Genomic DNA, 26,914 nt, shown 5'->3' with positions numbered 1-26,914 from the left:
AAAAAGTGTTCGATAATGTGAGGTGGCCATGGCTGGGTCAAGTGTTGGATAAAATAAATCTGGTGGGTCCGTTTAGACAATTTTTGGCGGTACTACATCAGAAATGAGACAGTCAAAAATGCCCTATTTGCAGATGACATAATTCTGTTCATGAACAACCCAGAGGAAGATCTCCCTATGTTGCTGCTTGAAGTTTGGAAAATTCTCGGCTTTCGTTTAAACAAGTCTAAATGTTGAGATTCTGTTCATGAGGACTGAGGTAAAACGTGGCCAGGAGAGTAATATAATGGGTATCCAGAAAGCAACAACATCTATAAAGTACTTGGGAATTTACTTGGGGAGAACACCAAAACAAATTTATGATCTCAATTATAAGCCTATCATAGACAAAATAGAGAAGGCGTTGGAGAGGTGGGGAAATCTACCCCTCTTGCTGCTAGATCGCTGCCACCTAATCAAGATGACAAGCTCTGCGAGATTACTGTACCCAGTGCAAACTATCCCAATGTTAATTCGTCACGCAGATGTTCTCAGATTAAACAGGGCCTTTTCTAAATTCATCTGGAGGGGTAAAAGGGCGAGATTGGCTACAGGAACTCTAATGCACACAAAGGAGGGAGGGGGCGCGGGATTGCCAAATATTAGGGGATATAATTTATCGTGTTTAATGAGGAATGTAATAGAATAGATTAAAAAAACGGGGCGATATACTGACTACAAATTGGAAATGGAATTTTGTGGCTTGTGGGACCTGATGGCGCTGCTACATACGCCGCTGTCACACATACCGCCAAACATTAAATATACGGTAATATGTAAAGATACCATTGCTACATGGAAGGCAGTAAGAAAAAAACTAAAAATGTCGTGGAGAGTGAACCCTTGGGCATCTCCTGCCTTTAGATTAGGAAGAGAAAATAAATTATACACAGTGGTTGGGGAAAGGAATAGAGACGTTAGGGGACTTACTACATCTACAAGAAGGCCGCTGGTTGATGGGATTGGAAGTGATAGACAAATTTGAGCTGCCGAGATTTCATTTGATGCTATATAGTCAATTAAAGCATTATGTATTAGACCTCCTTCAGGATGTGAGGAAGGAAATCGATTCAGAAATATGGTAGGACTTGGTTACCAAAGACATTTAGAAATATCTATCACCTCACTATATGGGATGCTGAGGGACATAGTACGCCCTTCAGGGAAGGGCAAAATATTTCACAAATGGGAATGAAGAACTTGAGCATAAGATTCTGCTGGGCTGGGAATTGGTAAGAAAGCATATCATCAATGAACAATGGAGAGATAGTCAGTTCAGAATAATGCATAAAACAATAGGTGGCTTCAATATACCTCCGACTCCGCAGAATCCTGATAGGCAGACAAGCTGCCCAAAATGTACAATGGCCAAATAGACACAGAACATGGATTGTGGTCATGTCCCAGGACACAAGAACTCTGGGTAAAAGTCCAGGATATGTATCTGAAGACCTGTGGGATATGGGTAGAAGTAGATCCATTGTGTTGGTTGTTTGATGACTTCCATTGAAGGAGAACTCACCACTTCTCATGGCAGCTTGCTCCACTCATTGATCACTCTGTCAAAAAGTTTTTTCTAATATCTAATCTGTCTCCTCCCATTCAGTTTCATCCCATTGCTTCTAGTCTTTCCTTGTGCAAATGAGAATAAAGTTGATCCTTCTACAATGTGACAGCCCTTTAGATATTTGTAGACAGCTAATAAGTCTCCTCTCAGTCTTCTCTTTTGAAAACTAAACATTCCGAAATCCTGCAACCTTTCCTCATAAGACAGGGTTTGCAGACCAGTCACCATTCTGGTCGCTCTTTTCTGAACTTGCTCCAGTTTGTTGATGTCTTTTTTAAAATGTGGTGCCCAAAACTGGACACAATATTCCAGATGAGGTCTGACCAAAGAGGAGTAGTGGGCAATAATGACTTCACGTGATCTAGACTGTATGCTTCTGTTAATACATCCTAGAATTGCATTTGCCTTTTTTGCTGCTGCATCACACTGTTGACTCATATTCAGTCTGTGATCTATTAGTATACCCAAGTCTTTTTCACATGTGCTGTTGCTTAGCCCTATTCCTCCCATTCTGTATATGCTTTTTTCATTTTTATTGCCCAGATGTAGTACTTTGCATTTCTCCCTGTTAAAAACCATTGTGTTAGTTGCTGCCCACTTCTCCAGTTTATTTATATCTTTTTGAATCCTCTCTCTCTTCTCTAGTATTAGCTATCCCTCCTAGCTTTGTGTCATCAGCAAATTTAATCAGTTTACCCTCAATTCCTTCATCTAAATCATTGATAATGATGTTGAACAATACAGGGCCCAGGACAGAGCCCTGTGGTACCCCACTTGAGACATTCTTCCAACTGGATGTGCAGCCATTTACGACCACTCTTTGGGTCCGATCACTAAGCCAGTTAAGAATCCACCTAACAGTTGCCTTGTCCATTCCATACTTAGTTATTTTTTCAGTAAGGATTGTATGAGAGACTTTGTCAAATGCTTTGCTGAAGTCAAGATATACTATATCTACAGCATTTCCTTGATCCACCCAATCAGTGATTCTGTCATAGAAGGAAATTAAGTTAGTCTGACATGACTTATTAGTTACAAACCCATGCTGACTCTGTTTAAGGTGCAGGCTTTATTTTCAAGTGTAGGGGTGTGAAGTATGAGGTCCTGCAGCAGCTGAGGTGTGCAGTATGAAATTCTGCGGAACAGTATGAGGTTCTGCCCCCCCAGGTTTGATCCTGGCTACGCCCATAGTGTGAATGTAGCTTGAGGATCTAGGCTTTATCTTAGCTGAGATAAGTCATAGTGTGTGTGTGTATATATATATATATATATATATATATATATATATATATATATACATACAGTACAGACCAAAAGTTTGTAGATTGTAGATTCACTCTGAAGGCATCAAAACTATGAATTGACACATGTGGAATTATATAATTAACAAAAAAGTGTGAAACAACTGAAAATATGTCTTATATTCTAGGTTCTTCAAAGTAGCCACCTTTTGCTTTGATTTCTGCTTTGCACACTCTTGGCATTCTCTTGATGAGCTTCAAGAGGTAGTCACCGGAAATGGTTTTCACTTCACAGGTGTGCCCTGTCAGGTTTAATAAGTGGGATTTCTTGCCTTATAAATGAGGTTGGGACCATCAGTTGTGTTGTGCAGAAGACTGGTGGATATATAGATGATAGTCCTACTGAATAGACTGTTAGTATTTGTATTATGGCAAGAAAAAAAAAAGCTGAGTAAAGAAAAACGAGTGGCCATCATTACTTTAAGAAATGAAGGTCAGTCAGTCCGAAAAATTGGGAAAAATTTGAAAGTGTCCCCAAGTGCATTGGCAAAAACCATCAAGCGCTACAAAGAAACTGGCTCACATGAGGACCGCCCCAGGAAAGGAAGACCAAGAGTCACCTCTGCTGCGGAGGATAAGTTCATCCGAGTCACCAGCCTCAGAAATCGCAGGTTAACAGCAGCTCAGATTAGAGACAGGTCAATGCCACACAGAGTTCTAGCAGCAGACACATCTCTACAACAACTGTTAAGAGGAGACTTTGTGCAGCAGGCCTTCATGGTAAAATAGCTGCTAGGAAACCACTACTAAGGACAGGCAACAAGCAGAAGAGACTTGTTTGGGCTAAAAAACACAAGGAATGGACATTAGACCAGTGGAAATCTGTGCTTTGGTCTGATGAGTCCAAATTTGAGATCTTTGGATCCAACCACCGTGTTTTTGTGCGACGAAGAAAAGGTGAACGGATGGACTCTACGTGCCTGGTTCCCACTGTGAAGCATGGAGGAGGATGTGTGGGGGTGCTTTGCTGGTGACACAGCTTTGCTGGTGGCTACCACAGCATCTTGCAGCGGCATGCTATTCCATCCGGTTTGTGTTTAGTTGGACCATCGTTTATTTTTCAACAGGACAATGACCTCAAACACACCTCCAGGCTGTGTAAGGGCTATTTGACGAAGGAGAGTGATGGGGTGCTACGCCAGATGACCTGGCCTCCGCAGTCACCAGACCTGAACCCAATCGAGATGGTTTGGGGTGAGCTGGACCGCAGAGAGAAGGCAAAAGGGCCAACAAGTGCTAAGCATTTCTGGGAACTCGTTCAAGACTGTTGGAAGACCATTTCCAGTGACTACCTCTTGAAGCTCATCAAGAGAATGCCAAGAGTGTGCAAAGCAGTAATCAAAGTAAAAGGTGGCTACTTTGAAGAATCTAGAATATAAGACATATTTTCAGTTGTTTCACACTTTTTTGTTAATTATATAATTCCACATGTGGTAATTCATAGTTTTGATGCCTTTAGAGTGAATCTACAATTTTCATAGTCATGAAAATATAGAAAACTCTTTGAATGAGAAGGTGTGTTCAAACTTTGGTCTGTACTGTATATATGTAATCGATATTATACAGTGTATGACATATTTACAATTTATTACAGTTTTTTGTGTTCTAAAGTTGTATTCCAATAAATAGATATTATGTTCTTTCTAAATATCTTGATTATTGGATCATAGAAATGATTAAATGTCTGATTGTCTGATGTTCACATTGTACTACAATAAATTTTTCACCTAAATATAAGCAATATATGTGGGAGATGGAGTCAGTGTAAGGGAAATTGAGGAGTTGGAGTCGCAGGTTTGGTTTACCGACTCCACAGCCCTGTTAGCAGGTTTAAATATGTTCCTTGTAACAATTCAATGCAACGTTTATAACTTGTAATATGCAACTTCATTACAAAATCAATAAAAATGATGCTTCAAAAAAAAAAAAAAAAGATACAATGCTGTATGTCTTCACAATGCCAAAAGTAAAAAAAGTTTTTAAAAATATAAAAAAAATATAAAAGTTCAAATCACCCCCTTTCGCCCCTTTTAAAATAAAACAATAAAAAAAATCAAACATACACATATTTGTTATAGCCATGTTCAGAATCGCCCGATCTATCACTATAAAAAAGAATTAACCCGGTCGCTAAATGGTGCAATTAGAAAAAATGTCAAAACGCCAGAATGACTTCTTTCATTAAAATGCAATAAAGGATGACAAAAAAAATCGTAGCTGCACCAAAATGGTATCCATTAATAACGTCAGCTCGGCCCGCAAAAAATAAGCCCTCACCCAAACTGAGATCATGAAAAAATGGAGACACGACGGGTATCGGAAAATGGTGCAATTCTTTTATACTTTACCTAATAAAGAGGAGTTATTTTTACTGATACAGCGGGTATGGAAAGTATTCAGACCCCTTTATATTTTTCACTGTTTGTTTCATTGCAGCCGATTGGTAAATTCAAATTCATACTATCTATTCCTGACACTGGAGGGGCTTATAAACTTACGAAGTATATAGTTTGAGGTCTGGGATCTGCCAATATATGGCTAGTTTTCTGACTGTTTCGGATAATACATGATTTTAGGGTTTTTTTCCTTTTGTCTCGTTCGAATATAGGTCAATATTAAATAGTCTCCTGATGAGTCGACTTTGGTGAGGACGATGAAACCCGTAGAAATGAGAGGCTTGGAGAATGAGTGTGTATACGTCACCTCACCCGATATACTGAGAAGTGGGGTATGTTTTTTCTATTAGTCATCTTCTGACTAAGCTTCAGGGGGTGAATTATGGGTATAGTTTTACATTTGGAATTAATAAAGTTTAGTTTTATCCTTTTGTCAGCAAACATGAGGAATGACAAGAGACAACCCATTTAAGAAAATTCAATTTTGGGTAAAACTATTCCAACACTATGAACATAAAAAAGGCTTCTCCCCTATGTGACATCTCTGATGTTTATTAACAGCTGATTTCCAAGTAAAATATTTCCCATATTAAGAAAATGAAAAAGGTTTCTCCTCTGTGTGACTGCTCTGATGGTGATCAAGAAGTGCTTTCTAGTTAAAACATTTCCCACATTAACATGTAAAAGGCTTCTCCTCTGTGTGAGTTCTCTGGTGCTTAACACAATTTGATGTCTTGCTAAAACATTTCCCACATTCTGAACATGAAAAAGGTTTCTCCCCTGTGTGAGTTATCTGGTGCTTAACGCAATCTGTTTTATTGTTAAAACATTTCCCACATTCTGAACAGGAAAAAGGCTTCTCCCCTGTGTGAGTTCTTTGGTGGATAACAAAATGTGATTTCTGTGCAAAACATTTCCCACATTCTGAACAGGAAAAAGGCTTTTCCCCTGTGTGAGTTCTCTGGTGAGTAACAAAACGCGATTTCCATGTAAAATACTTCCCACATTCTGAACAGGAAAAAGGCTTGTCCTCTGTGTGGGTTCTCTGGTGGTTAACAAAATGTGATTTCCATGTAAAACATTTCCCACATTCTGAACAGGAAAAAGGCTTCTCCCCTGTGTGAGTTCTCTGGTGGTTAACAAAATGTGATTTCCATGTAAAATACTTCCCACATTCTGAACATGAAAATGGCTTCTTTGCTTTAGGAGCAGTTTGTTTTTTAATGTCTCTTTGGTGACATTGATTTTCCTTAGTAGTCAGTAATGAATCAGAAGATGGGACCTGTTTCAAAGGATCAGATGACAGATCTTTGCTGTGAATGGATGATGATATATCTGGTGTAATGGCAATCACTTCAGTTGTATCTTGTAGAATCTCAAGATCATCAGATTTAAAAGTTGAAGATGTCAGCTGTCCCTCTGATCTCCTGGTACAGTCATCTGCTAAGACAAAAAAACAATTTTTTTTATAAAATATCCTTGAGCTTTATATTTTTGAATGTCTCTATTTAAACTGTCCATAAAAATGGCAAGCTATGTAAAAAAAACTTTAATTATTTACCAAGACAATGACAGTTCACAGTCTAATAGAAAACCTTGTTGGATGAACCAGTAGTGTGTGGTGTTCAACTGTTTGTTCATTCTGCCTCCCAAATATCAAATAAAAAGAAACCAATCAATGTTATGTAGATGAAAATAAGACCTATTCTCATCTCACAAAAAACAAGTCCCCACTCAGGTCCATCATCTGTCAATGGAAATACAGAGGTTCCCACACTATTAGTGGCTCAAAGGCTGTTGAAAAGCAACAGAGTTTCTATAAACCAATCCAGCAAAATCCGCTCTCACTTCGGAGTCTTGCAGTGTGCGCAAACAACATTTAGGATCCCTGTATTTAGCAATATTATAGTGAGAAGAATCCACTTAATTTGCGGTGTGTGTCTCCTGGAGCACAATCTGGGCACTATGTGCTGGGTAATAAAATGGCAAATGTGTAATTTTCACTCTCCAACATCCACTGCGTGTTAATTTCCGGAAAGTGGCTGTGGAGTCAAAATATTCACTCCTCCTAAGGATTATAACCCTCAGTGAATTAATAACATGGAATCACTTTATGGGGATTTCTACTCTTCTGGTTTTCTGTGATTTAGTTATATTAGGGCTTCTGTATATGGTGTGTCCAATCTCATCTGGGATCTGTTCCTGCTGTCCAGCTGGAGTAATCTGCTCCCTACTTCAGCCAATTGGAAAGTACCACACCCTACTAAAGCGCAAAGCACATGGCCGGAATCTGCCAAATACAGCGTTGTTCTCCTCTGGTTCAGTCCTCTGTGCTCAGCTTGCGCATTTGCTTCCTGTTGTGACCGTGGCCCGTTTACTGACTACACTTGTGTCTTCTGATTCTGTATTCTGTCCTTCTGGTTCTGACCCAGCTACCTGACTATTCTTCTTGCCATCGAACACCACAGACTAGCAGGTAACATCATGGTCCAAGCCTAGGGGTCCCAGTGTAAGTCCAGATCCATGTAATGGTGTTAGATGAGCAAGGCAATCCTTGGGATATGGAAAGCAGAGAATGTTCATGGTGGACATCTTTTGAGCTGCCAGGTGACCATGAACAGTGCTCCCAATACATTCAAAGAAAAAAAGGGGGGTTTCCAGCTTCCAAATGTACAAAAAGTTTATTAAAGGCATAAGAACAGAGATAAACGGACATGCCCCATAATGGCGGAAAGCAGAGCAATGCGTTTCATACAATATGTTCTTTTTGCGCTTGAAAAAGAACATTGTTTGAAAGGCGTTGCTCTGCTTTCTGCCATTATGGGGCATGTCCGTTCATCTCTGTTCTTATGCCTTTAATACATTTTTTGTACATTTGGAAGCTGGAAACCCCCCTTTTTTTTCTTTGGATGTATCTCACGTTTGGCTTGACTGAAATCCGAGCTTCCATGCACCACTATTAGCCGGGACAGGTGAGCTGGTTACTGTTTTTTCATTATACTCCCAATACATTGTGTCTGCAAACTATTCCAGCTAGATCTGCATTCAAATAGCTAAATGGCGCTCCTTCCCTTCTGAACACTGCCATGTGCCCAGACAGTAGTGTACAACCGTATGTAGGGTATAGTGCGAAGCTGGAAAATAATTTGTAAGATCCATTTGTTTTCTATTACCCTTTGTGAAGAATTCCAAACTTACCACCACATAAAGTGACACACATCAGATAATAATAATGGGGCCTGATTAGGAACTACTGAAATGATCAAACTCCACAGTCTCCATCAGTAATAAATGAGTAACTAGTGGTGAAACCTCTCTGGGGTAATTAGAGTATGGGGCTCGGAGACTTCACAATCTATACTAGCCTAAGCTTCAATATTTTCTGTCAGATAAGTTTCAAGAAGAAATATTAGGCATTTAAAGAGAACTGTGTATTAGGCCGGTTTCACACATCCTGATATTTCCGGTACCGTTTTTTCTGATCCATGTGCATAATACTTGTGGCACATGTGTGACAACCCTGTGCAGCATCAGTACCACATGGACGGCCGGCAGGGAAGAAGCGCTACAGTAAGTGCTGTTCCCCTGCGGCGGGTGCTGAAAACGCTCTCATCATTCTCCCCTGATCTGCCGGCAGGGAGAATGATGAGCGTTATATTAAAGTCAGAATGATGACAGCAGGTGGGGGCTTTTGGGACTATTACTCCCATCAACCTACACCTGCTGCTAAGAACAGTGACAGCAGGAGCGGATGATTGGAGTATTCCTCACCCGTCGTCTGCACTATAACTAAATAAATGAATGAAAAAAACGGCGTGGGTTCCCCTTATTTTCTATAACCTGTCTGGCAAAACTCACAACTGGGGGCTGCAACCCTCAGCTGTCAACTTCTGCAAGGCTGGTTATCAAGAACAGAGGGGTCCTCACACTGTTTTTTTAATATTTAAATAAATAATTTAAAAAAACGGAGTGGAGTCCCCCATTTTTGAAAACCAGCCATGCTACAGCTGACAACTGGGGGGCTGGTATTCTCAGGCTTGTAAGGGGCCATGGATACTGACCCCCCCAGCCTAAAAATAGCAACCCACAGCTGCCCAGAAAAGGCACATCTATTAGATGCGCCAATTCTGGGCGCTTTGCCCGGCTCTTACCACTTAGGTGTTAGTTGAGTATAACTGTGTTTGTTATTTTTGAAAAAGGAAAACTGTTTTGTTTTATTTCTAATAAAATACTTTATTCTGACTGTGTGTTTATTTACCATGTAACTATGGGGTTAGTAATGAATAGACACCTTTCCATTACTAAGCCATGGGCTTGATGTCACCTGACAATACAAAGGTGACATCAACCCTACAAATATGAACTCCACGTGCCACCACTACAGGGCAAGTGAGAAGAGCCGGGCAAAGCATCGAAATTGGAGCATCTAATAGATGTGCCTTTTCTGGGCAGCTGCGGGCTGGTTATTGTTTAATCTGTAGTTGTAGTTTTCAGTTAATGAGATTCTCATGCTCTGGGGCGGGGCTGTGGGTTGCGTTGTGGGTGGGGCCTTATGTGGTGCTCTGCGTACATATTAATCTGTATTTGCTTATGACATTGATCCTTCAGTGACCTGCCCCCTATTTTACATAAAAAAATTACATACAGAAAAATGTCAGCGCAGTACCATCTATAAGTAAGAGATAGAGGCTACTGGACAGGCGCCGTCAGTGTCATGTGTAATTTTTTTTTTCTAAGCCTCACAATAGCCACAATATTATAGGCATTATCAACAATAATATCAATACTATTATATGCATTATGTAAAAATGGGGGGCAGGTCAGTGAGGGATCAGCGACCTGTCATAAGCCAATACAGATGAATATGTAATCAGCGCACCACATAAAGCCCCGCCCATGGGCCACCACAGCCCCGCCCCAGAGCACGAGAATCTTATTAACTGAAAACTACAAATACAGATTAAACAACAACCACAAGACGGATTTCATCACCAGGTATCATTGTAATCAGTATAACGGCGCCGACCTGATAGTGTCTGTAGGTTACTGAGCACAATCCTGCTGACAGGATCCCTTTTATATTTAGATCTTAGGCATTTGGAAGAGGCAATGGAGAGATTTTTTTCCAAGACTATCAAGAAGTTATAGACTCACATTAGGCAGGAAGGCCGATCCCACCACAATCAAACTATCATACAGAAGGAACAGGTTAAAAAAAAAGACAGAATAAAAAAATATGCTACATCCCCAACAACAACGTATGTATGAGGAGAGAACACTAAACTGGAGTTGCACTCATTTATAGTGGACCATTGGAGCCACTATGAGTCCTGACCAGAAGATTAGAGAAAGTATTAGTGCCTCCATTTCAGGAGACATTGTGCAGTAATCTGAATTTCTTAGGTTGGAAAACATAATGTAATTTATGACGTGGAGTGAATCCATGAAACCAGGGCTGGAGCCATGCCAACACATCTCCTGCAGGCGTGAATAAATGTATATTACAGCCATCAGCCACGCACAGTTTAGAGATATATCATGGCACAGGTGGAATGTTTGTCCTGTAGATTATCACAATCCTCCTTGAAGTTAGTTAGAATCATAGAATCGTGCATTTTCTCACCTCTATCAAAAAGCAGCAGTCACAGCCACCAATGTGCATCACATCTATTGGTCTGCCTTCTATTGGTGAGTGATCTGTTATATATATTGTACATGCCATTAGTTTATCCATGTATGTTTTAGAGCAGGTGTTTTTCTATTTGGTTTTTATCATTGCTTATTTTCTTTAGTCCTATAGCGCAGGTCAATCTGTTTATTTTTGATATCCCCAAAATCCTTTATTATTGCTTTTGACATCTCTTGCAAGCCTCAATTCATTGTCAGCTTTAGCTAATCTGATTTGTGCCCTGCAGGTTCTGCAGACAGCATTATATTCTTCTTTAGATATGCCTCCCTCTTTCCATTTTATAAACATTTTTTTCTTCCTTTTTAGCATGTGCTTAAGTTCTGTGTTCATCCATCCTGGTTTCCTTAAATGCTTCCTATTCTTCCCTCTTTTCGGAATTGTTAACAATTGTGCTTTGAGAAATTCATTTTTCAAGATTTCCCATCCTTCCTGGACATTTTTGTCTTTAAGGATATCCAGCCCTTGGATCCCTCCAATTCTCTTTCTGAATCCCTTAAAATCTACCTTTCTGAAATCTAACCTTGACGTCTGAGTCTTCACAGGTCTTCCTCCTCTAGTTATCCAAAATTCTAAAATAGCAATAGTTGGTTTTAAAAGAAATTGAAATTTCAGGCTAAAGGGAAACTCACACTTGCCATATTTTTTGGACCATAAGACACACCTAGGTTTTAGAGGAGGAAATTAGGAAAAACAAATTGAAGCAAAAAATGTGGTCAATTCTGTACTTAATATCCCCTATCCTGGTATATATGGTCCCTTCACCCCCATCCTGATACAAATGTCCCCCTCATCCCTACCCTGGTATGCATGGCAACCTCATCCCTATCCTGGCATGCATGGATCCCTCATCCCTATCTTGGTATGCATGGCCCCATCACTATCCTGGTATGCATGGCCCCATCCCCATCCTCGTATGATTGGCCCCCATCCTGGCATGCATGGCCCCATCATCCCTATCCTGGTATGCAGGGCCCCATCTTGTCCTGGTATGCAGGGCCCCATCTCATCCTGGTATGCAGGGCCCCATCTCGTCCTAGTATGCATTCCACCTCATATCTATCCTGGTATGCCTGGCCCCCATCTTGTCCTAGTATGCATGGCCCCATCATCCCTATCCTGGTATGTAGGGCCCCATCTCGTCCTAGTATGCATGGTCCCATCTCTATCCTGGTATGCAGGGCCCCATCTTGTCCTAGTATGCATGGTCCCATCCCTATCCTGGTATGCAGGATCCCCATCTTGTCCTAGTATGCATGGTCCCATCCCTATCCTGGTATGCAGGATGCCCTATCTCATCCTAGTATGCTTGGTACCATCATCCCTATCCTGGTAAGCATGGCCCCATCCTTATCCTAGTATGCATGGTCCCATGTTGTCCTGGTATGCATGGCCCTGTAGGAGGAAGGAACGGAACAATGAAGGCAAGTGTCTCTGGGCCGTAACCATTGGGTATGCCACTGGTGTGGCAGGGGGACGGAGAACCTGACCGGGACAGACCTGTGACCTCTGTTTCAAAGGTCGAGTCTGATATAAAAAGTGGGGTGCGCCGGAACCTGGGGCTTCTGGCGGGAAGACAGGAGGTGCAGCAGAGGAAGATTTGCTCCCTCCCTGCGGGTAACACTACTGACGACAGACTGCGCTTGAGTGCGCACCCCCCCACCATCCAGCAACAGCACCAGTGACTGCTTACCGCTGCCGGACACCGACCCTACGCAACCGCAGGCAGGAAGGGCTGACCGTACTCTGCAACGCTTGACAGCAAACAGTGCAGAGTGCATGGCTCCCGTCGGAGACTTTGACTTTACATCCACGGCTACGGCCTTAATACCAGAACCTTCCGCCTCATCCGCTGAAACAACAGCCACCGATACCCGGACATAGAGCAGCCCACCAAAAGGTCCCGGACTCTTCTTCACCGCTAAGAGACAGTGCCTCCGGTACATCCAGGATCGCTTCCTCAAAGTAACGCGCCATCGTGGAATCTTCCAACCACCTCCCTTCGGATGACAGAGTCTGATAAGTTGAACCCTACGTTTTTTCCTTTCCCGCCGTTAGCAATTCTTTTTTTGTTGTTATCATTGTTGACAGCTGAAGTCAAGCTGTCACTGCATAATATTGAACTTCCACATATTTGTCTGCGCAATACTTCTGTGCATCTTGTATATATTAACTCCCTGCATGGAGAAAGCGTTATCTTTTTCTCTGGTTATAAAAAGACACCCGTTAACACTTGCTCTGCCCCCTGCTAGTCACTGCATCCAACGCACCTGCTAGTAACCTACAATTGGTGTAGTTGGCAGGATGCAGTCTATCAGCATGGTGGTGGCAGACCAAGGAGTTGGGGACAGCCCAAGGTCTAGCATATCATTGGTGGCCATACTGAATAATCTGCCAAAGTACACCGGTAGTAACACCATGCTGCGGAGCTGGACCAAGCGGATACGGGCCATGATGAGAATGCACCCGATGACCCCTGCTTTAGAGGCTGAGGTGGCCATTATGACCTTAGATGGGGAAGCCCGAAACTCGGTAATGTTACGGACCCCTAGGTAACACGATACCTTCGGCAAAGTTCTGCAGCTCCTAGAGGAGACTCATGGGGACCCGACTGATGTAGAGGAACTGAGGACTCACCTATTCAGCCGTATGCAGAGGGAAGGTGAAACAGTGACCCAACATATGAATGCTCTGCAAGAACTTAATACTGCCACTGTTAGAAAGAACAGTGTGGGAGTGGGCCCCATAGACGTAACTTTGCGAGACCTCTTAGTGACTGGACTGCGGGATACCCTGACGAAGCAGGCCTTGTGGGAGCGCGTACGGGTGAATCTTCGCCAGACGTTTTCCAAAATAGGGAGTGAGGCGTGCACACGGGAGCAGAAGCAGGGGTGGCAGTCCCAGTGGGGAAGGCTCAGTGCACTAAAACATCTGTGAGTGCGGTGGCCAAGCCCCAATGGGTTGAAGAGATGAGAAAAGAACTGCAGGACATAAAAGGAGAGTTGGCGGAAGTTAAGAAAAAGGCTGAAGCTGCTGTGACTCGCTCTGGGGCAGAGCCCTGCCATGATTCCAGAATGTACCAACAACAGCGACCCCTCACCTGTTATGAATATGGGGAAACAGGACAAATGTCCAAGGCGAGGAAGAAACCAACCTCGCCGCCCGTTAAACTAGAGGGCTCTGAGCCGGGGGGACTCCGCTTGGAGCCAGAACAGATACGGGGGAGTAGTGGAAGTCCCACAAATTTAGTGTCTACGTGCCCGTTGATCTGGGCAGAATTCGAGGGGCGTGCTGTGCAATGTTTGGTGGATACAGGGTCCCAAGTGACCACCATGCCTGAGGCCTATTTCCGGCAACACTTCCCTGAAGCTATGAGACCTGAATGGGGAACCGTGATAAAATTGATGGTTGCCAATCAGTTGCCAATCCCGGTTGCAGGGGTAGCTTGGATGCAGGTTTCTCTCTGTGGCAAAGACCTAGGATGGAGGGGTGTGGTGCTGACTCAAGGGGAGGAGAGCCATGAACATACAGTCACGTTAGGGATGAATGTGCTAAAAGAGTTCGGAAGTCTCCTTTTCAATGAGCCCTCCCAAAAAATCCTGAAGCAATGGAGCTCCCACACCCCCCTCAGAGGAAAATCATCCAACAGCTGGTGCGGGTAGCCCAAGCCCAGAAGTCGTGCCGAGAGGGAGAAGTGCTGGGGAAAGTGATTGCACCCTCGTCAGTGAAGCTCGTGTTACTACCCAGACAAACATTAATCTCTCTGCCTGTCCGGGGTCGCATTCCCTTGGAAGGGGTGGAGATACAGATCGAGCCTTCTTTCTCGGAGCAGTTACCCTCGGGATTCTTGTTAGCCTGCTCTTTGGCTACAGTAAAAGGCGGGGCTGTTCCCATTCGGTGTGTAAACCTAGAAGATCGAGATATCACCTTGTGGCCCCGAAGTGAAGTGGCCAAGGAAATGGGTTTGCCTAAAGACATTCTGCTCTCCCAGATACTGCAACTGGAAGCTTGTTGGGGGGACTCCTGGACAGTGACAGTGATTTCAACCATGGCTACAGAGCCGGAACCTACCCTAGAGGGGCAAGTAATCCTGGAGCAGATGCGGGCCGAGCTCTCAGAGCTCACTCCGTCTCAGGTGCAGCAAGTAAAAAACTTCTTGGGACGATATAGAGAGGTGTTTGCCCGTCATGAGGATGATTTCGGTTGTACCATGGCCATTACTCACGAAATTCCAACTGGAGACTCCGCACCCATTGGGGAACGTTACCAGCAAATTCCCCCACAACTGTATCAGGAGGTGAAGACGATGTTGGGACAGATGTTGCAAAAGGTTGTCAACCGAGAGAGTCAAAGCTCATGGGCAGCTCCAATCTTTCTGGTGAGGAAAAAGGACAGCACTCTGCATTTCTGTGTGGATTATCGGAAGCTTAATGCCTGTACCATAAGGGATTCGTATCCGCTTCCCTGCATTAAAGAGTCCCTGTCTGCTCTAGGAAGAGCAAAGTAATTCTCCACGCTCGACCTGGCCAGCGGATACTGGCAGGTGCCCATGCCAGATCAGGATCGGGCGAAGACAGCTTTCATACTACCCATGGGGTTATTTCAGTTCAATCGGATGCCCTTCGGCTTGGCCAATGCCCCCGGGACTTTCCAACGGCTGATGAAGAGATGCCTGGGCGACCTGAACTTTGAAGCCACCTTGATCTACCTGGACGACATCATTGTGTATGCGGCTTCATTTGAAGAGCATCTATGACGCAGAGAGCAGATACTCAGTCGTCTCCAGAAACACGGATTAAAAGTAAAGCCGCAGAAATGCCATCTATTTCGTACCCAGATTGAGTACTTGGGGCATGTAGTCTCAGCAGAAGGCGTGAGGCCATCACGGGAAAAGATCGCAGTCATACAGGACTGGCCTACTCCAGAAATGGTGAAGGATGTTCATGCATTCTTTGGCTTGACAGAATACTACCGTCGATTTGTGAAGAACTTTGCCCACTGAGCCCAGCCACTGCTGGATTTATTGAAAGGGGCGCTGTCCAGTGCAAAGAGTTGGAAGATCCACTGGCAAGAACCGCAAGAGAAGACTTTCAAGATCTCAAGAAGGCATTAACCAAGGCCCCTGTCTTGGCTTACGCGGATTTTACTCAACCGTTTATTCTCCACACTGACGGGAGTTTGCACGGACAGGGAGCTGTGTCTCAGGCGCAGGGCGGAAGAGAGAGGGTGATCGCATACGCTAGTCGGTCCCTTCACGATTCTGAACATAATCCTGACAACTACAGCTCCTTTAAGTTGGAGCTGCTCGCGTTGGTGTGGGCTATGATGGAGAGGTTTGCGGAATATTTGTCTAAGTCATAGTACGCATGGACTTCAACCCGTTGGCACATCTAGAAAATGCCAAATTATGGGCATGAGAACAGTGATGGGTGGCCAGAATGGCCAATTTAGGTATAAAATCGCCTACAAGAGAGGAGTGGAGAACAGCCATGCCGACTTTCTTTCCAGGATCCGCCATGCTGCCCTCGGACTGAGCAGAGATGAGGAGTTGGAAAATGAAGAGATTCCATGTTTCATGGAGCCCGCCAAGACTGTAGTGGCGACGCAGGAACAGCTGTGAGCAAAGACAACGGAAGGCATTTTGGGTCAATCTAGGGATGAATGGGTTCAGTTACAGCAGAAAAATACGGAGCTCACCCTACTGCGACGGTGTGTAACTCAAGGAAGATTTCCCAGTACGGCCCAGAGGGGCGCTCTGTCCCCCGGAACCCTCTGGATCCTTCGCCAGTGGGAGTGCCCACAGATGAAGAATGGGCTATTTGTCATGATCTGCTGTTTGTGTGATCAGGTAGTTCAGAGGTTAATCTGGACAGCCTCACTCAGACTCTGGGAGGCTTTTTATAGCCTCATTGTGGGCTCACTCCTTGTCGCTTATACTCAGACCCTTGGCTGAGTGTGTGACCCTAGTGTGCTTTGTGACTGTGATACTTTGTGCTTGCTTGGTTTTGATCCGGTTCTGTCCCTGTTACGAGTTCTGCCTGTTCCTTTTGTACTGCTCTGATATTCCCGTGTATGACTCTTTTGCTTTGGACCTGACTATTTTCTGACTCCCCCCTTGTACTGCGTTGCCATCTCTGTGCATGATTCATTGCTTACGTTTTGACTATTCTCTGCTTGTCCCCCTGGTACCACGCCGCCCCCTCTGTGAATGACCCTCCGTTTGTCTGATCTGAGTTTCCCTAGCCTGTACTCCAGGATTCCTGTTATAGAACTCTATTGCCATCTCCAGCAGCAGGACGCTAAGCCACGCCCCCTGTGGTCACATGATCGTAGGTCCTGGTGCTGCTAAACTACTTTCAGTGTCGCAGGTCCTGGTGTCAGAATTTTCCCTGCAGTATTGGACCCCGGGTCCCCCCGTAGTCTGGGTGAGTTATCCTGTTCAGCCGCAGCAGTCCGCCGGCGCTGACAGGATCCTGATACTATTATATCGGAAGATACAGCTCCAGACGGAGCTGGCTGCCACATGGCAAGCAGTAACACCTGAAACCCTACTTCCTGAAATTGCCCGTGAAGCACATGAAGGAGGAACACATTTTGGCCCGGAGAAAACTTTCCGGTGGTTACAATGATTCATCTACCACCCTCGACTGCAGACAGAGGTTGAGAAGGCCTGCAGGAAATGCCGGCAGTGTGAACTGGCGAAGCCGCCTGAGCAAAGGGCTCCCGTCCAAACCATAGCGACATCCGCCCCCTGGAACTCCTGATGATAGATTATCACACCATTGGCCCAGTTCACCAGGGTGACCACTTCACACAGTTTGCCGTGGTGACTCCCACTCGTGACCAAACCGCAGAGTCCGGCGCTTACTCCATCTGTAAGAATTTTATTCAGATCTACGGCTGTCACAAACGGATTCATTCGGATCGAGGTGTCTGCTTCTTGGGGAAGGTAATGGAGCAGTTGCATCACCTGTATGGCATCGACATGTCTCAGACCACTCCGTACCACCCGCAGCTTGTGAGAGATTCAATCGGACTCTGATTCAAATGCTTCGAACCCTAGAGGAAGACCGAAAAGCCTGTTGGCCTGAATATGTCTCCGAACTGGTTTGGGTGTACAATAATTGTGTACATCGAGTTACTGGCTACACCCTGCTGTTCAGTCGTGAAGGAAAAGAGATCAGCGAGCTGGAACTGGATCCTGAAGAAAAATATCCAGCCCAGGAGAGGGGGTCTCTTCTTGGTCCTAGATCACCGGCATTGTTTACAGACACTGCATCGGCTGGTGCAAACAAGAGCTAGAACACTCAGTCAGGCCCCTTGCCAGGCAGCTGAGCTTCAAGTAGGAGATCGAGTACTGGTGAGAGAGAAACGTCCTCAAAACAAACTGGAACACCGTTGGGAGAAGGAACCTTATCGGAAGTGACGAGTCAGTTCTGAGGGAACTGTTTACGAAATCCAGAGACCCTGTTTACGAAGTCTAGAGACCCAATTTGACCAGAGGAGATTCCCGAGGCCCTGGAGCCGACTCCAGCAGTTCTAGAAGAAAAAGAGGAAGAGAACGTCCTCACACCAAGCGACGGCCCTCCAGAAGAGTACATCTCTGGATCCCCCATCATACAGCCAGATTCCACCTCTCCAGAGAGCTCCACTACTCTTCCCAGCTTACGACGCTCCGAATGGTCAACAGCTGGCAAACCCCCCCGAACGTTATGAGCAAGACCAATTCGTATGGCAGAAGCGAATCCAGAGAAGGTAAAAGTTTTCTAACGCTCTCCGCAAATCTTCACCCGTAGAATGGCGAGCAAAAAGAGTGGGGGGATGTAGGAGGAAGGACCGGAACAATAAAGGCAACAGTGTCTCTGGGCCGGTACCATTGGGATTGCCACTAGTGTTGAAGGGGGACAGAGAACCTGAGCGGGACAGACCTGTGACCTTTGCTGCAAAGGGCGGGTCTGATATAAAAAGGGGGGTGCGCGGGAACCTGGGGTCTCTAGCCGGAAGACAGGAGGTGCAGGGAAGGTTTGCTCCCTACCTGTGGGTAACACTACTGACGGCAGACTGCGCTTGAGTGCGCACCCCCAACATCCATCAACAGCACCAGTGACCGCTTACTGCTGCGGGACGTTGACCCTACGCGACCACAGGCAGGAAGCGCTGAACGTACTGTGCAACGCTTGACAGCTGACAGTGCACGGCTCCCGTCGGAGACTTTGACTTTACAGCCGCGGCTGCTGCCTTGATACCGGAACTCTCCGCCTCATCCGTTGAAACAACAGCCACCGGTACCCGGACCTACAGCAGCCCACCAAAAAGTCCCAGACTCTTCTTCACCGCTAAAAGACAGTGCCTCCGGTACATCCAGGACCGCTTCCTCAATGTGACGCGCTGTCTGCGGCGCCATCGTGGGATCTTCCAACCACCTCCTTCCAGATGAGTCTGATAAGTTGAACCCTACGTATTTGTCCACGCAATACTTCTGTGCATCTTGTATATATTAACTCCCTGCGTGGAGAAAGCCTTGTTATCTTTTTCTTTGGTTATATAAAGACACCCGTTAACACTTGCTCTGCCTCCTGCTCGTCACTGCATCCAACGCACCTGCTGGTAACCTACAGCCCCATCTCGTCCTGGTATGCAGGGCCCCATACTTATAAGTGGCCCCCACCCCCATTCCTATCCTGGTATGCATGGCCCCATCAGAAAACATTAAAAAAACAAACCATTACACTTACCTACCCCGCGCTCCCTCGCAGCGTCCTGCTCCAGTGCCAGCAAATGCTTTATGCTTGTAAGCAGCGCTGAGAACAGTGAGTATTCATGAATATTTCTCTTAAGTAGCGGCACACGTGACCGCCAGTAGCAGCAGGAAGCTGGCGGCTGACACTGAAGAACAATGAATACTCACTTCCCTTTGAGTGCACAGTCCTGGCATCTGTGCTCTGCTTATGAGCAGCGCGTGACGTCCCTGCCATGCGCTGATTACAAGCATATAGCAGTTGCTGGCACCGGAGCAGGATGCTGCGAGGGAGCGCGGGGTAGGTAAGTGTAATGATTTGTTTTTTTAATGTTTTCTGATGGGGCCATGCATACCAGGATGGGGATGGGGGTGTGGGCCAATTATAAGGATGGGGCCTTGCATACCAAGACCGGGGTTGGGGGGTAATCAGATCAAGATACTATTATTAAAGAGCAATTAATATTCATTGCCCTTAAAGCCCATTGGCGTGGAATGCAGTGAATATTCATTTCTCTTTAGCAGCGGGAACAGGAGTTAGCCACAGCCACCTGCTCTAGCTTCCTGTGATCCGCTGCTCCGCCGATACCGTTCCCCCGCCTCGCCACCACAGCCAGAGCCGGTACATCCGGATAATAAGACACACCTCCCATTTTCTTCAAGCATCTTATAGTCCGAAAATTACGGTAGTTTAATTGAAACGTGAGGATAAAGGGAAATTAGTTATTATACAGAAATTCACACTTGGCCTCACTGCAAATTTAATGTTGTCGCTGATAAAAGCAAAGTTTGACTAGAAAGACTGGACCTGGTCTTGAAGGGACCATGAGACATTCAGCAGCACAGAAGGGAGAGAAGATTCATCCGATAAGATCTCAGGGATCTAGGAAGCCAACAGCATCATTACCCTCCGCTTTCTCTTATGGGCCATCATGATATTTTTCTTCAAGTGATTTTGTATCTTGTCAGCACATTCTACGTACGCTGTCATTTGACTTCCAGGGAGTAGGTGGATCTACCAGGTTGTAAGTTCTATAGAAAAGGGCTTTCAATACCCAAAGTCATTTGAACAGTTTTGGGTGGAGGAAAATGTTGTGGTCTAGAGGCAAAATGGTGATCATGGTAATACGGCCGGCCTACACCACCGATATAGTAGCCACAGCAGGTGACTGAGAGGAATCTGCGACTTCTCTGCATTCAGTGGTTACTACTCACCTGGGTAGTCATATGTAGGAATCTCCTCTTTACACCACTCATCACCCCTCACATATGTCTCTGTAGTATTAATATGAGTCAGATCTTCACCCTGAAACAAATATTGTAAGAGTCACAGACAGATGGAGAAGTCCCATCTATGATCAGCTCTAATCCTGCCATCCCCACCGTTCTTATTACACAAGTATAAAACATATAATACTGGGGGATAAAACAAGACTGAGCACAAGACCTTCACAGTCGTCTACACATCATAGGTGTCAAGGTATGCCTAGGTTACTTTAGGCAAAAACCCCGGGACCCCTGCGATGTCCCTCAGACTAGGGGAACCCTGTCTGTCCCTCTACCCAGGGTTTACACTGAAGGGGTGCCTGTCTGAGCCTCCACCCTGTCCCTGTCTCCTGTCCAGCCCTAAGCTGAACCCACCTCCCTCCACCCAGTGAGGGGACCAGACACCAGACCCCACAAATACGTATGGACAGGGGTAAAAGAAACACCACACAGTTAATACACAAGGGAATACAATAATGTGCAAGGGCAACCATATATATATATATAACAGATTGGAGAAAGAACCACTGAGGGATATACTGCACCAGATATCAGACGCTCCAACACCACCACTGCTGACCGGTATTGCTAGCACTAGGCAAAAGCTATAGTCGGCGACGCCCATAGTCAGGACGAACTATTTAAAGACCAAGGGCGTGGCCCAGCCCTCAGCCAGCATGACAACCTGGTTAACCCTATCCCGACTGGAACAGAATACCCAACAGGGTATTACCGCTGTCTGCCGGACACCCTGGTGTGAAGAGTGTCCGACATGACAGTACCCCGCCTTCTACGAGGGACCTCCAGAACCTCACCATGTCGAGGACCTGGCTTGTCCGGATGGCGACGATGGAACATAGTAACCAGTCGATCAGCATGAATGTCAGAGGCCGGCACCCATGTCCTCTCCTCAGGACCATAGCCACGCCAGTGGACCAGGTACTGTAGAGTGCGACGCACAACCCTATAGTCCACCACTTTGGACACCTCAAATTCCAACGCGCCATCCACCAAGACAGGAGGTGGTGGCCCGGGGGAACCATCCACCAAACCCACGACCTTCTTTAGCAATGCTTTGTGAAATACATTATGAATCTTATACACAGCCGGCAACTCCAAACGAAATGCCACGGGGTTGATCACTGCGGAGATTCTAAATGGGCCAATGAACCTGGGACCCAACTTAAGTGACGGTATCTTGAGCTTAATGTTCCTAGTAGATAACCACACCCAATCACCCACACACAGGTCCGGACCTGGCACACGTCTGCAGTCAGCCACCCGTTTGTACCTGGAACCCACCTTCAACAAGCGCTGCTTGACTCTCCTCCAAACAGACGACAATTGAGCTCCCAACTGGTCCTCCTCAGGGACGCCAACTGAGCACCCCTGACGCAAGGTGCAAAATTGAGGATGTTGACCATACACACAAAAAAAAGGAGATTCCCCAGACGATTCCTGGCAATGGTTGTTTATTGCGAATTCTGCCAGAGGAAGAAACGCTGACCACTCTTCCTGATTGTCGGAAATAAAGCAGCGCAAGTATTGCTCCAGGTTTTGGTTCATCCACTCAGTCTGTCCATTCGACTGAGGGTGGAAAGCCGATGAATGAGATAATTTGATTCCAAGGCGAGAACAAAAAGCTCTCCAAAACTTTGCCACGAACTGCGTACCTCAATCAGACACAATGTCAGACGGGACACCATGAAGTCTGACCACCTCGCGAATTAATATCTGAGCAAGAGTCTTAGCATTGGGCAAAGACGGTAAAGCAACGAAATGTGACATTTTGGAGAACCTATCAACAATTACCAAAATGACCGAGTTCCCTGCCGAGGCGGGCAAGTCAGTAATAAAATCCATGGAAATCTCAGTCCATGGCTTACTGGGCACCCCGAGAGGCTGCAAGTTACCAGCGGGACGGGAACGAGGAGTCTTGGCCCGTGCGCACGTGGTACAGGCAGCCACATATGAGGCCACATCCTGCCGGATTTTAGGCCACCAAAAACGACGCGATACCAGTTCCAGAGTGCTCTTAACCCCTGGATGACCTGCCAGTACAGTGTCGTGATGTTCGCCCAACACTCTAGAGCGTAGATGTAGCGGCACAAAAGATGTATTAGCAGGCAACCCCGGCGGTACCACCTCCTGAGCCTCCGCAATCTCTGCCTCAATCTCTGTCGTGATGGCAGATACCACCACACCCTTTTGGAGAATAGGCACCGGCTCTTCACATAACTCTCCACCAGGAAAACACCTCGATAAAGCGTCTGCCTTAACATTCTTCGACCCAGGTCGATAGGTAACAATGAAGTTGAACCGGGTGAAGAATAATGCCCAGCGAGCCTGTCTGGAGGACAGGCGCTTAGCAGATTCTAAATAAAGCAAATTCTTATGGTCGGTTATCACAGTAATCTGATGAACAGCCCCCTCCAAGAAGTGTCGCCACTCCTCAAATGCCAATTTGATGGCCAATAGTTCCCTGTTGCCAATATCATAATTACGCTCCGCAGGCGACAGCTTCTTGGAGAAGAAGGCACACGGATGCAACTTGGCCCAAGAAGGGCCCTGAGACAGTACAGCCCCCACTCCAACCTCCGACGCATCCACCTCCACGACAAATGGTAAGGAGACATCGGGCTGCACCAGAATGGGCGCTGAGGCAAAACTATTCTTGAGGAATTCAAACGCCTGTACCACAGGCTCAGACCAGTCAGAAAAGTCGGTACCCTTCTTAGTCATGTCAGTTAGTGGTTTGGCAATCATAGAGAAGTTCTTAATAAATTTCCTATAGTAATTGGAGAAGCCAAGAAATCGCTGAAGCGCCTTAAGATTATCAGGCCGATCCCAATGTAGTACCGCCTCCACCTTTGCGGTGTCCATCTTAAAACCTGAGGCGGAGATTATATAACCCAAGAACGGTAGCTCCTGTACGAAAAACACACATTTTTCAAGCTTGACATAGAGCCTGTTCTCTCTGAGCAACTGCAGAACCTGTCTAACATGCTCTATATGTGTATCATGGTCGCGAGATGAAATGAGGATGTCGTCAAGATAAATTATAACGAACCTCCCCAACAACTGAGAGAAGACATCATTAATGAAGTGTTGAAAGACCGCCGGTGCCATAGTCAACCCAAACGGCATTACCAAACTCTCAAAGTATTGAATGCTGTCTTCCACTCATCCCCCTGACGGACTCTTATAAGATTGTACGCCCCCCTGAGGTCCAGTTTGGAGAACCACCTGGCACCAACCACTTGGTTGAATAAATCGGGTATAAGTGGCATAGGGTAAGGATCACGGACCGTAATCTGGTTGAGTTCTCTGAAATCCAGACACGGGCGTAAACCGCCATCCTTCTTTTTAACAAAGAAGCCAGCAGCCAGAGGAGAAGAGGAAGGTCTAATATGACCCTTGCTCAGGCTATCCGCAATATATTCCTTGAGAGCTAGCCTCTCGGGACCTGAGATATTAAACATTCTAGCTTTAGGTAACTTGGCCCCTGGTTTCAACCTAATAGCACAGTCATAGGGGCGATGCGGTGGTAGTTCCGAACAACCCTTCTCAGAAAATACATCCGCATAATCCAGCAACGGCTCCGGAATATTGGGGGTCAAAGCGGAAATACATGTAGCCAGGCACCTCTCCTGACACTCCCTGCTCCACTGAATTATGTCCTGGGTCTTCCAATCAATAACAGGATTATGCATTGACAACCATGGAAAGCCCAGAACCATCTGAGCCGGTAAGTTATTAAGCACCTTACAAGGTACCTGCTCTGAGTGTAATACTCCGATGTGGAGTTGTATATCCAACACACACTCTGTGATCTCCCCTTGAGACAACGGGGAAGCATTGATGGTAACCACCCGGATGGGGTTCGGCAATTTCTCCACCGGAAATCCCGCTGTATGCGCGAACCTCTCATCAATGAGATTGGCAGCTGAGCCACTATCAATAAATACTGTAATAGAGAGCATTTGCCCCCCCAAGTACCACCCTAGCAGGGAGCATACACTGGGAAACCATGACGGAGGATACACAAAGGCTCAGACAAGACTCCTCCAAACCCTCTGAGCCTATCAGTTTTCCGCCGGCGCGCCCTTCTTAGGTACCAGAAGGCAAGCGTTAATAAAATGTCCTCCTTTGCCACAAAAAAAACAGAGCCCCTGCCTTCTGTGCCAAGGACGTTTAGGCTTGTTACTCGGTGACTGTGCTATACCAGCGATCTGCATGGGTTCCACGGATTCACCCGCGGCAACCTCACCGACCACTCCCCCACCTCCCGGAGGCAACGAAACCAGCGCCCCCTGACGGAGACGTCGGTCTATGCGTACTACAAGTGCCATCGCAGCCTCCAGAGAGGCGGGAGTCTCGTACATTAGGAGAGTCTGTTTAACCCTTCCAGAAACCCCATGCAAAAATTGACTTCTAAGCGCAGGGTCATTCCACTGCGTGTCCACCGCCCAGCGCCGGAATTCCGTGCAGTAATCCTCAGCTGGTCGATCACCCTGTAGCAGTGAGCGTATCTTAGACTCTGCTAAGTTTAATCTATCTGGATCGTCATAGATCAAACCCAGAGCAGAGAAAAAAAAATCTACAGATTCAAATGCCGGTGAGTCTGAAGGGAGTGAAAAGGCCCAGGCCTGTGGGTCACCACTCAGCAAAGAAATCACCAAGCCCACGCGTTGAGCCTCATTACCTGAGGAATGTGGACGCATACGGAAATACAATTTGCATGATTCACGAAACACCGTGAACTTACCACGATCACCAGCAAATCGTTCAGGAAGGGGAAACTTGGGCTCAGCTGCCCTGGCTGCAGCCTCAGCAGGTACTGCAGGAGCTGACAGGCCTTGTTGCTGGACCGCCCCCCTGAGTTCAGTGACCTGTATGGATAGAGCCTCCAGCTGCTTGGTTAGGGAAAGTATAGGATCCATAGTAAGTAACCCCTATATTCCCTATCTATACCTTTTTTTTTTTTTTTTTTCTCTCACTTTATTATTTGGGCCGACTATAATGTCAAGGTATGCCTAGGTTACTTTAGGCAAAAACCCCGGGACCCCTGCGATGTCCCTCAGACTAGGGGAACCCTGTCTGTCCCTCTACCCAGGGTTTACACTGAAGGTGTGCCTGCCTGAGCCTCCACCCTGTCCCTGTCTCCTGTCCAGCCCTAAGCTGAACCCACCTCCCTCCACCCAGTGAGGGGACCAGACACCAGACCCCACAAATACGTATGGACAGGGGTAAAAGAAACACCACACAGTTAATACACAAGGGAATACAATAATGTGCAAGGGCAACCAAATATATATATAACAGATTGGAGAAAGAACCACTGAGGGATATACTGCACCAGATATCAGACGCTCCAACACCACCACTGCTGACCGGTATTGCTAGCACTAGGCAAAAGCTATAGTCGGCGACGCCCATAGTCAGGACGAACTATTTAAAGACCAAGGGCGTGGCCCAGCCCTCAGCCAGCATGACAACCTGATTAACCCTATCCCGACTGGAACAGAATACCCAACAGGGTATTACCGCTGTCTGCCGGACACCCTGGTGTGAACAGTGTCCGACATGACAATAGGGGAGATCTCCTGACACCTTCTCTCCATCTACCTGATGATCCTGAGGAGCTCTGGGATCTTCTTGTTTACAGTCCTGTGGAAGAAGAGGACGGGGACATCTCTCTGGTGTTGTCCTCTTACTGGATAGATCTGGAGGAAACACATACAGGGACTGAATTCATTCTCTACATACAGATAATTATAGGCCGTGTGTATTTAGTCCTGTCTATTACCTGGAGATGTGAGGAGCTGGGGAACCTCCATTATGACGTTCTTGTACAGATCTCTGTGTCCTTCTAAATACTCCCACTCCTCCATGGAGAAATAGACAGCGACATCCTGACAC

At 46.0% G+C, this 26,914-nt stretch overlaps 2 protein-coding genes across 3 annotated transcripts in view; one reads left to right on the top strand and one right to left on the bottom strand.

Annotated features, from left to right (window-relative positions):
* The window catches only part of LOC141073942 (uncharacterized), a 202,581-nt gene that overhangs the window by 67,278 nt on the left and 108,389 nt on the right, over positions 1-26,914 (top strand). The gene's annotated exons all lie outside the window — the stretch shown is intronic.
* Positions 5,840-26,908, bottom strand: LOC141073932 (zinc finger protein 184-like). Of its 2 annotated transcripts, none has more exons than XM_073561463.1 (4): positions 26,802-26,908; positions 26,621-26,718; positions 20,942-21,032; positions 5,840-6,746 (listed from the first exon to the last, which is right to left on the bottom strand). In XM_073561463.1, exons 1-4 carry the CDS (start codon positions 26,884-26,886, stop codon positions 5,977-5,979), a joined length of 1,044 nt encoding a protein of 347 aa, XP_073417564.1. In that variant the 5' UTR covers positions 26,887-26,908; the 3' UTR covers positions 5,840-5,976. The 2 variants fall into 2 exon arrangements, with proteins under 2 accessions (XP_073417564.1, XP_073417565.1); XM_073561464.1 differs by having other exon boundaries at positions 5,840-6,743.

The sequence above is a fragment of the Dendrobates tinctorius genome, unplaced genomic scaffold, assembly GCF_039654945.1.
Source record: "Dendrobates tinctorius isolate UK_male_01 unplaced genomic scaffold, ASM3965494v1 ptg000320l, whole genome shotgun sequence".
Lineage (NCBI taxonomy): Eukaryota > Metazoa > Chordata > Amphibia > Anura > Dendrobatidae > Dendrobates > Dendrobates tinctorius.
Note: the sequence above shows the minus strand (reverse complement) of the source record. Positions and strands in the feature narration are given on the sequence as shown.